This window comes from Pan paniscus, chromosome 5, assembly GCF_029289425.2.
Source record: "Pan paniscus chromosome 5, NHGRI_mPanPan1-v2.0_pri, whole genome shotgun sequence".
NCBI classification, from domain to species: Eukaryota; Metazoa; Chordata; class Mammalia; order Primates; family Hominidae; genus Pan; species Pan paniscus.
The window spans coordinates 150,868,675-150,883,342 of NC_073254.2; the positions used below are offsets into that span (position 1 = coordinate 150,868,675).

Sequence of the window (14,668 nt, forward strand, 5' to 3'; positions counted from 1 at the left end):
CTACGCCCGGCTAATTTTTTGTATTTTTAGTAGAGACAGGGTTTCGCTGTGTTAGCCAGGATGGTCTCCATCTCCTGACCTCGTGATCTGCCCACCTCGGCCTCCCAAAGTGCTGAGATTACAGGCGTGAGCCACCGCGCCCAGCCTGAAGATTCCTTTTAACGTAGGCAAGGAACTGAAAAAGATGTCAATGTTATGAAGGTCACTCTATGATCAACATCGGATTTTGACAGGAAAGCGATTTCATCATTTAATTTAAAGTAGCTCTGTCATCTCATTACGGGCTTAAAGGAGAAAGTGAACCCCCAACAGCTTCTGGTGACAAGCAGACCAAAAGCCTGTCATCTCATTACAGGCTTAAAGGAGAAAGTGAACCCCCAACAGCTTCTGGTGACAAGCAGACCAAAAGCCACAATCACATTTACTCAAAAATGTTGGCCAGGTGTGGTAGCTCACGCCTGTAATCCCAGCACTTTGGGATGCCGAGGAGGGTGGATAACCTGAGGTCAGGAGTTCGAGACCAGCCTGGCCAACACAGTGAAACCCCATCTCTACTAAAAACACAAAAACTAGCCGGGCGTGGTGGCGGGTGCCTATAATTCCAGCTACTCAGGAGGCTGAGGCAGGAGAATCACTTGAACCCAGGAGGTGGAGGTTGCAGTGAGTCCAGATCGTGCCACTGCACTCCAGTCTGGGCACCAGAGGGAGACTCCATCTCCCAAAAAAAAAAAAAAAAAAAAAAAAAAAAAAAAAAAAAAAAAAAAGTTTATGCTATCTCACAAACATAAAAAGGCAAAATCTCTGTTCTCTTCATTTGGATATCTGACCTCAGTTTTAGAAAGGGCTGAAACATGACATCATATACAAAAAAGGAGATTACTGTCCTTGCAACAGCAGCAGTTAAGGCTGCTGGGTCATCATGATTTTTTAAGAGTCAGGTGTATATGTTATTTTGGCACTTGTATTTCAGATTGTGTTTTTAATATTTGCCTTTCAGAAGCAGTACTATCTAGATTTGAATTTTGGGGTAAAACAGGCCAAAATATTCTTTTGCCTTTTATAACAAAATTATTTTGCCTTTTGTTATAAAAGGCAAAACAATACACATAAGTAAAACCTGAGTACTGGAAAGGTGGCATTTTAAAGTGTGTAAAGGGCCTAGGTTCAATGGGCAGAGGGGGGTGGAAGAAACAATGGCTGGGAGAAGACCCTAGTTTGCACTTTCCACCATGCCAAAAAATGTGAGCTTGTGCCTCACATATTCTAGGAATTCAATGAGTGCTTATTGAGAAGAGTCCCAGAGAGAAAGAAGCAGGTTTACTCCAATTTCTCAGGCGAAACTCAAGACTGTTCCAGTGGATAGTAGAATAAATCCCCTCTGGAAAACTGGAGGCTTGTTTCCACATAAGTCACTCATTTTCCCATGGTAAGCAGACAAGTGTACTAATGTTCTCTAGGAATCTCCAGTCCTATGTCCTATGTCAAAATCCAGAGTCAAGGCAACCTTTTAACCTCTAATAACTCTTAAGAAAATTTTAAAAGTACATTATGAATATGTAAGTCAAATCATGCTTACAAAGGTCAAAAAAATTGGGAGTAATTTTCTTCTTAGGCATGAAAAATCCATTTATCTCTGATCACATATAGGCAGCCTTTCTCAAATGAGGAATTTTGTTCTCTAAAATTTTCTTTCCTGAGCTCAGTATTGTGTCCAAAGCTGTGTAACTCTCGTTAGCTCCTACTCCCCAGCTGAGATAGTCAATTGAATATTTCTTTTCTTTTTCTTCAAGTTGTTATAAAAGGAAAACAGCTTGGTCTCCTTTAAAGCTGAGTTAAAATCACTTTTAAAAAAATTGTCAGCATCACTTGGGACTGCAGTCTAAAATTAAAACTGCTCTCAAAGTCTCCAGCAGTTCCATTCATCACCTGCTCAAAGCCATGCATGCTGCCAAATTTAACATTAGAATGGAGGCAGGATTCTTTTAAAAAATTTTCAGAATCAATGTAAATTTTCACTTTGTAAGAAACCTTGTATTACCTCCCCTCCCCCAATAATCACAATAGGAGAAAACACCTGGAAGTAAATAGCTCAACTTTTCTAATGCCATAAATATACTGGAAAAGTTCCTAAAAGTAGGCATAGGTCAAGCTTAGTGGCTTTCTTCATTTTTTGGAAACTGGTGCATTGAACTGCCATTCATTTTTAAATATTTGATCACTTGCCTTTAAACCAGGCCCACACAAATCTTATGTTTTCCAGAAATCCTCCAGATTACGTTGACCCAAAAGTGCATGTAAAGCCAGTGGGAAATAAAGAGAAATCTGTGTTTTATTCTGATTCAGAGGTAGGAAAGCTTGTATCCAGGCTGTGTCTTTATGTCCTGCTTAGGAGGTGGACTTCATCCAGGAGGTTTGGGGAGAAGAGGTTTACACAGGTATGCGACATGATGACAAATGTGAAACTTAGAAAACAAACATGGCCATTTCCAAAACTAGAACTTAACTTATTTACCTGGTCATGATCAATATCTCCATCTCCTGTGATCACAATGCGTTTCTCAATTCTTGTTTCAGAAATTCCACCTTTTACAGTCTAAAGGTCATAAAGGAGAAGAAGAAAAAACAGCAATCACTGAAGCACGTTTACACAGTCAGAGCAAACAGAGATGGGAGTCCACCTAGACCTGTGGATCATTGTAAGGCCACACACAACAAGCAGCAGAAGACTGATGTTCTAGAAACACTTTGTGCTTTATTTTTAGGCTCAATAGAGAATCCTATTACTAAAGTCATAGCATCCACAAGTATCCCTCAGCTGAGAGCAACCTTAAAACTCATTTATCAATATTCAAGATGGCATCTGTCCCATCTTAATCTCACTTGATTAAGATGGGACAGATATTGTTTAATCCAAGTAGTTCCTTTAAGGGAATTCTGTTATAATTTCCCGAGTTTCTTTACTCCTAGCTGGCCAATTTTTAAAAAGGAGAGTAGGGAGAAATCAGTTACTTGCAGAATTGCAAGAAATTATAAGAATTTAGGTATCTGTTTTTGGTTTGAGCAACTGTTTGATGTGATATATATTTTTTTCCCATCACAGAAGACTTCTGTATGATGTGATGGTTTTGACTGATGGATTCTGAGCATACAAATTTATTTGCTGATTTTGTTTATTGCATTGAGTGCAATAATTTTAAAAAGGGTTTGCTTTGGTTTCAGATACGGAAGATGGATGAGATTTTTGTTGAATGTTTGATTTGATGACACCCTGCGTAAGTAGTCATACACGTAGACATGGCACATGGCTAGACAAAGGCTGCGAGCGGGGCTGGAGGAGGGAGCTCCTGAGGGAACTGCCTCACAGCGTTATGGGCTCCGTACAAGCTGCGAGTGCCTGGGGCACACTGGATGAGGCTGAGGAGATCATCTGGCTGTGACCTTCCAAACAGTCAATAAGCAAATACCACACGGTCCTGGGAAAGCACACATCCAACCTTTACAACTCTGGTAAATGTACACTCTCAGTCACAAGTGACAGCATTTTACCATAACAAACCAGGCTTATCACTATGCTTAATAACTGGATATGCTTTAAAATGAGCACCAACAGTACCTTCCATTTATGCGGCATTTTTAAATTTACAAATTACTTTTGCTGTTTTTTAAATTGTTGTTGAAACATGGGTTGGGAAGGGCAAAAGGGATACCTTTAAGACCTTTAGACACTTATCCAAAGTAAAAAACAGAAGAAGGAAATAGTGGAAAATAAGGCTGGAGTTAGAAAGCTGATGACTTCAGCATGCATCACAATCACCTGGAAGCTTCTTAAGACAATTCTAAGGTTTCAGGAGGACTGGAGTGGGGCCACGCTATTTATACTTCTAACAATGCCCCGGGTGAAGCTGATGCTGCTGATCCAGGGATGACTGGTTACCCAGTGCTAAACATTTAGAGAATTATGCAGGGAGGAACAGGGGAATGCCCCAAATCAGTATACTAGCGATCTTAAATGAGGGAAATTCTACATTATTTGAACAACTTGCTGAAAATTCTGAATGATGGCCTTCATTCATTCGCTTTAGTCAGGAGGGCTGGTTTAATAAAAGTAGAAGCACAAGTTTGTTTTTATAAATTATAAATTTTATTAAATTATTTATGGTTTTGTAGCTATCTTACATAGAGCTATTCGTAACATATTTTTACCCCCTTGTACTTCACAAAATTGCAATTTGGTTTGAATGCATTTGTCAATGGAGCCTAATTTCTTGGATACTTTAAACCAAGGCGTTTTGATTCCACTGGCACTGTCTGTATCTTACTTGGAAGTGTGTACAGGAAGAGAGAAACAATTCAGAAAAGATTCTGTCTGTAATGTACCATCCTCTCCATATGATCCCCTGCATTGCTTTACCTTGGTGATGTGTGTGGTTGTCGTTGTTGACACGGACTCAGATGTGATGGTTTGTGCGGTCAGTAACGTGCCCGAATCACCACCAGCCCCGCCATCAATCTTTGGATAGTTGGGGGAAAAATACAAAGTAATGCTTAACTTCTGTTATGTTGTCAGAGAAGATCCCCGCCCCATCGAATATGCATCTTTTAAAATCCATGTGGTTTGCGTGTTTGCAATAGTAATTACCATCCAGGAGAGCGGCTGGTATTTGAAACCGAGTAGAGGCAAAAGGCTAGGTGCACATGGAGAAGCAAACTCAACTGTGTGAGTGGAGAAAAGAGAGGAGAATGGACATAGTAGGTGGGACTGAAAGCTACAAGGGAATTATGACAGAATTTGTCTGAAGGACTTTTGCACAAGCTAGAAAATGAAACTAGAGAGCCAGGCAGAGAAGTTTCCACAGTGACCAGAAGCGCTGAGTTTGTTGTTTTTTAAGCACAGGTGGGTAAAAATAGATAAACATTTTATCAAATTACCAAGCAACAGAACCTGACCAGGACAAACTGAATCTGCATGATTTGGTTATCTGCTTACCTCTAGCAGATTGTTTTTATCAACTACATTGTTCCTGTAATAGTTTGCATGTTGTGAGCATATATACGGGCACATATATTTCAATACTGCACATACGCATGTGCTCCTACATATATATAAATCCCATACATATGTTAAAATAGATTTTAACTTGTTTGCTTTGATATTGAAAGATGCAGAAGATTCTAGAGTTTCCAAGGGGAATCAATGAAGCAAATTAATAGCCTAATAGTTTATGTTAAGATCACGAAACATATTTGCCCTCTGTTTCCTGACACTGACACGAGGAAATAACTGGACGGTCCAGAGCCTTTCTGACTGTAAGAGGAAATCTCTTTCAAACTTGGGTCATGCACCTGTATTTCTTCATTCTGGCAACTTACCACAGCACAGACACATGACTAATGCTCCCCCGCCAAGCTGTTCATAAGAAACCTATTTGTGCTTATGTGGGATCAAGGCACACACAAGGATGCCATATCCAAAATAATTTTCAGATGTGTTTCACACATGCATGCATTAAACCTTTTAAAAAATATGCTGAGAGGTCAATAACCTGACATCCTCCACCATGATACAATTCTACCACAGAAGGTTCATCTTCTCAGTGGAGAAAATATTTATTTTATATTCTATTTTGAAATCATGAATGCTTTATCTTTTTTTGTTATTCTTAAGGTTAAACATCTTAATGCTTATTCCAAATCTTTACAGAACCAATGTGTGAAAACCTAAAATCAAACACACAAAATCTGATAATTATTTAGACACATGGTATCACCATTCACATATGAATGACTACATAGGTCTTTAGAAAATAATTCCACACGAAGGAGAAGCACAGGTGTGTGTGCCTGTGTGTGTTTGTGTGTGTGTGTGTATGTGTGTTATTACAAGCAAGAATGAGTTGACTGGGTCAATCTTCACGGAGTTAGAGAGGGAAAGAAGCCTAAATCACATCCACAATTAGATCGGATTATTATTAATCGATGAATTATATCAGATAAACTTTGCAAGACAATTTGTTTCCTAAGTGTACACAAACATTCTTAGATATGTCAACTCAGAAATGGCTTTCAATCATATGAACAAGATTGATACTGTCTGTCCTAAATAATCATATGTACAGTTCCCCTACAATTACTGGGTTACCAATTTAATTGCAGCTCTCTGTCTCAATCTAAGAGAACATAGCAAATTATGTTGTTGAAGTACACTTACAAAGTGCAGATACAAAAAGCTACATCAAAGCCAGAAACATGTAAACTAAGAGAAGAAAGAATGAAAACATAGATACACTAAGGGAAAAAAGAGCTCGAACAGTCCAAGTCTAGAGCTTTTGTACCTGTGGAGACTCATATGTGATGGTTTTGGTCTCAGTTTGGACAATGGGGACTTCCTTGGTGGAGATTTCTGTCCTTTGTGAGGCATCAGAAATTGTTACCATCTCTGTTTTTACCACTGGTGGCTGAGGTGGAAAAGGAAGGGAAAAATAAATTCTAGAGGTAATAAAGTAAAAGTGTTTAATGGAACCTTCACAAATAATAGTAAGAAACATATCCAAACACACACTCATGCACAAAAGAAAAGAGTAAAAGCAAACAACCTAAAACAAACAAAAGAAACAAAAGAAAAATTTTCCTTCAAATATATCATATATACACATACATACATGTGCACATAGACACGTACATATATATGAATGTGTGTATGTGTACATACACATATATGAAAAATAAGTTGACATGATGGCTTCCTAAATTATGTTACTCTTTAAATTAAGATGGTCCCAAACTACTTTTATGTCAAGCCTAGTGTATAGTGACACACACACACACACACACACACACACACACACACACTCACTCTCTCTCTCTCTCTCCTCCTCCCTCCTTAGCTTTGGGCAAGTAATAATAAATTGAAAAGAAAATAGAATGAACTATGTGAAGTGACCTGTCTCTATTTTTATTATAATTTAAAGGACCACATAGTTTGTGTGAAGGCTCACTGCCTTTAACTGGCACGCCAGCTAGGTAGGCTAAGATTTGTTCTTCTGCCCACAATACCTTTTCTGCCTTATTGTTAACAGACACACCATTTTCAGAAAGGATGTCTTCAAGTATTACTGTTTTCAGTTATACCTGTCTAAAATTTGCAGTGTTTCTTCTGTATTACCTAAGTTAAAATGCTCTATCTAAAATTACTCCATCAATGTTACACCAATGCTTTGAACAATTTAAAACATTAAAGGAAATATTCGACGGCTTATTAACATTGTAGTCTGCCGAGTATGCATGTTTAATATTAATGCAACACCAGACTATACTACTACCAAAATACTGCAGTACTTTCTTTGAGAGAACATTCTCAACAGGCATAATTATTTAAAGAGGAGTAACGATATGTTAAATACAGAATAGTTCAAAGTGTTCAAAGACTCTTGAAAAATCTTCTCTAAAGTGAAACAGAAGTTTAAAAGTAACATGGTTAAAATCCACTTAATTATTTTAAGACAAAGTCACTTCAACATTTTCCATCCCATCGAAGAGAACAAAATAAATCTCTGTATTGTGGGCATTTAATATTAAAATCAAGAAATATTCCCAAGGAAATAAACCCTCCCTCAGCCTAACTCCCAAATGAGAGACACTGCACTTAGTGACCAAAAAGTTCTCTTCTTTGAAAAGAAAAAGATTCATGTCCAATGTATAGATAATCCACAAAACATATAATCATCTGGCAAATACTCCAGAATTGACATCAGGATAGAATGAGAAGCGAGGATATCCTCCTATCAAATAGCCTAGCCTCTGGCTGCCTGGAAGAAAAGAAAGGCTCTTAACAAAACCATACAACCCCTGCAATCCCAAAACAGAAATCACAGTGGCATTCAAGAAATAACATTCTCATCACTGCTGGATACTGCATTCAGAGAACCACGGTAATCAGAGACTGCTGTCATTTCTAAAACTCTGAAGTTGAAGAATGAGCCAAGAAGTCAAACCCAATCATGACATCAGGGGCACACACACTCAGCAGTGACCATTTTTTTTTCAACATTACATATACATTTTTCTAATTAAACCAAAAGGGGAAAAAAAGGCATTTAGTGTGAGGAAGCAGTGCAACTGAAGACAAAACAGTTGAAAACACCCAAAACATGCAAAGAAAAATTTAAATGTGAAAAGGGAAGGAAAAATTGATGTGGTGCTTGTAGGAAAGTTTACCCTACAGGTGTCCAGTGGCCGCAGAGAAGCTGGAACCCATGAACTGGGCGGGCAGAAAATCCACAAAGCAGTGCTTCCCCCTTCCTCCCATGAGAGAGAAAAATCAGATTCTTGTTGAAAAAAGCTGAAGAACTGGGAGGACAGGAGAAGAAAGGCAGGAGTTCCCCATCTGAGAAGCAGCTCTAGAGTTTGGCTCCCACCTGGGACTCCCATTTACCTCTGAACAACAAATAATTTGTGGCAAAACATCAATGTCAACATGGGACACCTCTCCGTTAACTTTCTGTGGCTCTTCCTCTGCTTCTTCTCCCATGTCTTGCTTAAGAGCGCCTTCGTGTACACTCTTCTCTCCGGGTATCTTTTGGGCACCTACATTTTCCTGGATCACTGTTTCTACTGTGATTACACTGGCACCTGCTTGTGTGACTGGGCTGGCTTCGGGCACTGCTTCCTCCCTCTCTACTACCTTGGCTGCCGGGCGGGGTTCTTCCTCCACCTCTTCTTCATACTCCTGTTCCTCCCTGATGGTGCCCTCGGTCACTCGGTGGTGGGGACGGTACTCTCCCACGTCTTCCTCCTCACTCTCACTGCTGCTGCTGCTGCTCTCAGAAGACAGGGAGGTGGAGTCTTTTTGTGTCACAGGCTCCACCTTACGAATCTCCCCAGGACCACTCCCAGGTGATATCTCTTTACCATTCATTTCTTCTGTGATTACTCTTTCGTCTTTCCCAACCTCTGCCCGCTTCTTCTCCTCCACTATATTCAGAGTCTCATGTGAACTCTGTACAAAAAAAGATGGATGAGGGAAAACAAAAATATATGAATAAATAAAAACAACGGAAACCCAAATTAACCGATGGCAGATTCATGTCATGGAGAAAAACAAAGATGATTATGATGGCTGACTGAAAGGGAAGTGGGGCAAACGTGAGGGCAATGAGAAACGTGAGGCAATGGTGTTAACATGGAAAAAGGGGAGAACCTTAACAGCATCCCTGGCTCCAGTGCAAGGCCCTTCTGACTCAGGAGCACGTGTCTGCAGAACAAAAAGCAACCGAGGACACAAAATCAATACAGTTTTACCTCAACAACCACTGAAACAAACATCTGACACTGCAAAGACAAAACAGCAAGAATCAACATCTACAGAAACCTCTGCTCAAGGTCACATAGAGGACAATCAAGACAAATGCCAAAAAGCTTACAAAAAGACACAAAAACAGCCAGCATCCTCCCAAAGAAGTAAAATGCTTTTATTATAGATATACCTATAAGCTCTACCTATGTAGTTAAAACAGTTTACAAAAATTGAATTATACCAAAGCTGACTCATCATTTTAAAGAAAAAAATTTAACTTTTAAAACCTAGTAACAGTTTTGGTTTTAATCAGACTATAAAGTCTAGCCTGGAACGCTGATTCTTAAATGAACACAGCACCAAGGAGATGGCACTTTTATTTTTTGCTGGTTTTCTTTAAAAAAAAAAAAAAAAAGTTTTAATTGGCAAAATTATAGTTAGCCTCAGAAGGCTATTAACATGAAAATGTTCATTCCAGAAATGGTTATTAACATTCCAATTCGTATCGTAGGTTGGCAAAGGCTATATTATACAATAGGGTGGGTGTCAATGGTGACTCCAAGTGTTTTCTCTTACAATTTAGCTCCTCTACTAGCATCTTTGAAATCTAAACTGAGTCAAGTTTATTATTTGACATGTTCACTCCTATCCCCTTCAGACATCTACTTCTTGGGAGTAAAGTAATTTACTCCAGTTGAGTAATATACCACCTAAATGTTCAATAAATATCTGTTGACTTAATACATTAGGAACAAATTACTATGTTATGATATTATTAACTAGGGTGGAAACCTTTTTGTACAGAGGGGTTTTTAAAGCTTCACATTTTTCTCACACAAAAAGTCTGCTTTACAATGATATAACTCAAGCATGGCCAACTTTTTGACTTCTAGATGGTACTACTGCCTATGATCTAACTTAAAAATAATTCAGCTAGAGCCAAGAGCCCTATTTATTCACGAAAGTGACTCCATTCTGGATGGAGAAGGGCACCACACCACTGAGCCCTCTGGATATTGTTGTGAAGCTGCCAAGGTACTAACTGGACTGGAGCCTCTAACAGACAGCAGGGCTGAGTTCATCTCTCCCAGACACATGGACAACCATGAGCTGAAGATCCTAACATCACACACACACGTCTCTGCAGCACTGTCAATGTCTACTCACAAACTCTCTTGGACCTGCCCTATTATTCTTAAACACATGGTAAGGGCATGGTTTCATTGACCCAAATTAATACCATGTAAATCACATTACTAACAGAAGACAGCTATCTTTCCAGTTTTATTGAAAACTCAGAGGGTTTAAACTGAAAAAACTCTCAATCTATTTTGATAAACAGGTAAAATTTAACCATGACTACATATAATAAACATATCCAGTGACCAGAACATTTCTGAAACACACATTTCATTATTATTATAGATCAGTGAATTACTATTATTGTTATATCTTAACCTCAATTGGCTGGATAGGTTCTGCCCAAGTTCAGGGAATTCCTTAGGGTCATTCAAAAGCAATTATTCCATGGAGCATGGGAGGCACTTCAGATTTTTTCCATATAAACAGAACTTTAAAAATAACATGCCATCAGAGGATGCCTGAAATTTGGGGTTTTGAAAATGTCAACTCTGCAAAGCATATCTGGTTGAGGGTTTCCCTCTGCTTAACAGCCCAGACTCTGGAACTTAATGATTTAAATTATTCTCTGAATTTAGGCAGATTTTTTTTTCTTTGACCAAAGAAGCAGGAGAAACATCCAATCTATATCTTTTCTTCATGTTCCAATTCAGTCATTGTTTCTTGAATGTTTCTCCCAGGAAGAATTAATTTCACCAATGAAAGCACTGGAGGGAATGGTGCATGAATATTTAAAAAAATGAAAATCTCTCTCATATGTGGCTTTTAGTAACAGGGGAAACAAAGTAAAATGCACCTCAAGCAAGTGTGAGAAGGGCGAGGAAGAAAGCTTTTCAGAAGGTGCATTAGCGCTCACAACAGCGCCCTCTGCTGTCCAAGTGGTGGCTGAAGTGAAGGTGGCTTTCATGCTATCAGAAAAGCCCTTTTCACTAAACAAAATTGATGTTATCTCCTCTTCTAGGCTCTAGAGAGGTCAGAAAAGGAAGAGCAAAGAATTAGCAATAAGTCAGAACAGACAGCAGTGACCTATTGGAAGAAAGGAAAGGTTACACAAGAAAGAACAACAGAACAGCATAAAATGAAAGAAAAGATGAGAATTCTGAAAGATTCTGGAGCAGGCTTACGAAGAGGTTTGTGAGCGCCAGCTTTTCCACCCTGCTTGAGAATCTTTGATAGTTGCGACCTCCAGAAACCAGTGAAAACTGCTTGGCTGATCACCGACTGAGCACAATCGACCCACCCAAACGCCATTTCATATATTCTTGAGGTAGTTCCTTGGCCTTTCTCTGCACAGAATGGCCTCTTCAGTGGCCCCTACACTTGAAATGCTTATTCCTGTGTTACAGCTTGGGCAGTCCTCCCTCTCCTGCCTCCAAGGCCCTTCTTTGCCCTTATCTGCACACTCTGGGCCTTTCCAGTTTTCTAACCTCCCTGAGGCCCACTTCATAGTCTGCATTTTCTGTAAGGCCTTCCCTCACCACTCCAACTCCTACAATCTCCCTCCTCAATACCACCTTAACTCTCTGTACAACAAACATTCTGACAGCAGCCCACATTCATTCCCTCAGGCGTGCTAAATATGCCACAGAATAAATTACCCTGTCCCCTTTTTTTGCAAAAAGAAAAACAATTCAAAATAGGAAGACAAACTCAGAGTTGAAAGCTCAATGAGCAACGTGAAAATTATTTCTCCCTAAATTAAACCATTAAAGCAAATTTAACTTCGCTGTGTCTGGCTCTTAAACAATGGCTCCTAACCTGCCTGAGGGACAGCAGAACTGTCCTTAGAAACTTGAAATGTCAATATTCAAGAGTCATCATGAAGCACCCCCTCATGTCAGAAGTGTGAGAATAATTCCTAATAAACCCCACTATTCAGATTTTTTTTTTTTTTTGAGACGGAGTCTCGCTCTGTCACTCAGGCTGGAGTGCAGTGTGCCGCGATCTCGGCTCACTGCAACCTCTACCTCCCAGGTTTAAGTGATTTTCCTGCCTCAGCCTCCCCAGTAGCTGGGATTATAGGCGTGCAGCACCACGCCCAGCTAATTTTTGTATTTTTAGTAGAGACGGGGTTTTGCCATGTTGGCCAGGCTGGTCTCGAACTCCTGACTTCAGGTGATCTACCCTCCTCGGCCTCCCAAAGTGCTGGGAATACAGGCGTGAGCCACCGCACCCAGTCACTATTCAGAAATCTTAAAGAAAAATCAATGACGCTCCTAAGGGGCCCCTTCATACTGTGAGCTAAGAAGGGTGAGGAGCGCAGAAAGTGAGGTGAGGAGGGTGAGGGGAGTAGGCACTTGCAATATTCAGAAGAAAAAGCTTTTGGACTGACTTAACTTCATTACCATCTCTACGATTACATCATCCCTTGGGGAAGTGGGGGTGGGTGGGATGCCCTTCCCAGTGAGAGATCACTGGGGAATTTAAAGAAGTGCCACACATTTCGTTATCCAATGACATACCTTCAAAAGTACCTTACAACTCAATGTACATAATCTCTTAGACTCAGGAGAGAATAGTCTATGCAAATTTAAGTCATCATAATTCATACAACACGTTAAGAGGATTACAATAGAGTTATTTACCCATTAAAGATTAAATGACTTGGTTTCCAATTTTCTGCTCTACTCTCGAAATTGTTCAAACTACAGCCACTTTGAAAATTCAATGTATTTTTTTTAAAAAAAAGAAACTATTCCTGCTTTTTTAAAAAGCTATAAAAGCCCATATTATAGAAATTTGGAAAAGTGGTCAAATTATATACTTATGCATAATTTTTTTATTTTACTTTCAATAAGAATTACAATTCAAAGATAAACGAGAACCCCTGCAGAATTAACAGTAAAATGAAGATACAACAAAGACAGAAATTGAAAAGGTACTCTGGTAAAGTCAAAACACTCCCGTAGACAAATGCTCACATACTTTCAACTAATAGTAGTATGTTATTTAAAGAAAAACAAAAAAGATACAATGTAGGTGGTCAATAAATGTTTGTTGGGCAAACGGATGAATGGATGATTGTAATAAGAACAATCTATATGAATGTCAAAAAAGTATGTATTTTCCTGCATGTATTGGAGAGGAAAAGAACAGAAAAACAAGTAACTTCAAGTACAGATAAACCATTTGGGGGCTTTTCCAGATTTAAATTTCACATTAACATCACTTTAATGTGACTTCTATGACAAGATATTTTACACTGTACATTCCTAAAACATGAGATCCAGAAAAATGATAATAATTTTAAACATCTCCACTAAAATGTCAAAGTTTCCTACTGCAAAAATCCAAGGACATCACTTTAAATTTGATCGAATGATACCATGTGATTGCTTCTGAAGGACAGGTTATGAAAAATACATAATATTTCAAAGCATGTGATATTAAAGTCCTCATTATACACATGGAGTCTAATTGGCTTTGGTTTCAGGCTAACCTTTAAAGTATATAAATATGTCACTTGGTTTAGCTTCATGACATTATCTTTCTCATTTGCAATGTTCTGAAAATATTTCATCTCAACTAGACCATAAACTCCTTATTTCTACTTATTTTGCCTCCTTTCCCAACCCTGCTATGTGTTCTGATGAATACTCTCTACCAATTAACAGAATCTACTTTGTGGAAGGGAATCACTGTTTCCTTATTAATAATCTCTGCTCTCATTCACAGCCCCTATAATCTATTCCTCATCCAGTGCCAGGGGGACTTCTGTCAGAAACAGGTGGGATTCTGCCACTACTCACCTTCAAACTCTCCAATGCTTTCCCATCATTCTTACTGTACAATTCCAAACTGTTAGCATGGCCTTTAAGATCGTGACATGACCTAGGGTCTAACCTCTTTGAATTTTCCTTCCTTCGTGCTCCCCCTTGCTCACCAAGCCCTTGTCATTTGGTCTTTCAGTTCCTGTGTTGTGGCTCGTCCTTACATGTGGATACATTTTCACATGTCCACCTGGTTATCATTAAGGTTTCAACTCAAATGTCATCTCCTCCTGACCACAATGACAAAACCGTCTTCCTAATCCCCTCCTAACACAACATTGTATTTCACCTTCTTAACATTTACTTCCTAGTGTCTGAAACTTTCCAAGTACCAATTAGAAAATTTTCTAATCACCAGCCGGGTGCGGTGGCTCACGCCTGTAATCCTAGCACTTTGGGAGACCAAGAAGGGCAAATCACGTGGTCAGGAGTCAAGACCAGTCTGGTCAACATAGTGAAACCCCGT

The 14,668-nt window shown here is 39.2% G+C and overlaps 1 protein-coding gene across 30 annotated transcripts in view; it reads right to left on the reverse strand.

Annotated features, from left to right (window-relative positions):
- The window catches only part of EPB41L2 (erythrocyte membrane protein band 4.1 like 2), a 223,003-nt gene that overhangs the window by 20,671 nt on the left and 187,664 nt on the right, over window positions 1-14,668 (reverse strand). For 6 of the 30 annotated variants that reach the window (XM_008952998.4, XM_003827650.4, XM_063605458.1 and 3 more), the window contains 4 exons: window positions 8,432-8,995; window positions 6,333-6,455; window positions 4,412-4,510; window positions 2,513-2,593 (listed from right to left, as the gene is read on the reverse strand). In XM_008952998.4, the coding sequence (XP_008951246.4) occupies window positions 2,513-2,593; window positions 4,412-4,510; window positions 6,333-6,455; window positions 8,432-8,995 (867 nt within the window). Of the gene's footprint in view, window positions 1-2,512; window positions 2,594-4,411; window positions 4,511-6,332; window positions 6,456-8,431; window positions 8,996-9,196; window positions 9,251-11,228; window positions 11,397-14,668 lie in introns of all 30 variants that reach the window. The other 24 variants (XM_008952997.4, XM_008952991.4, XM_008952989.4 and 21 more) reach the window with 16 other exon arrangements.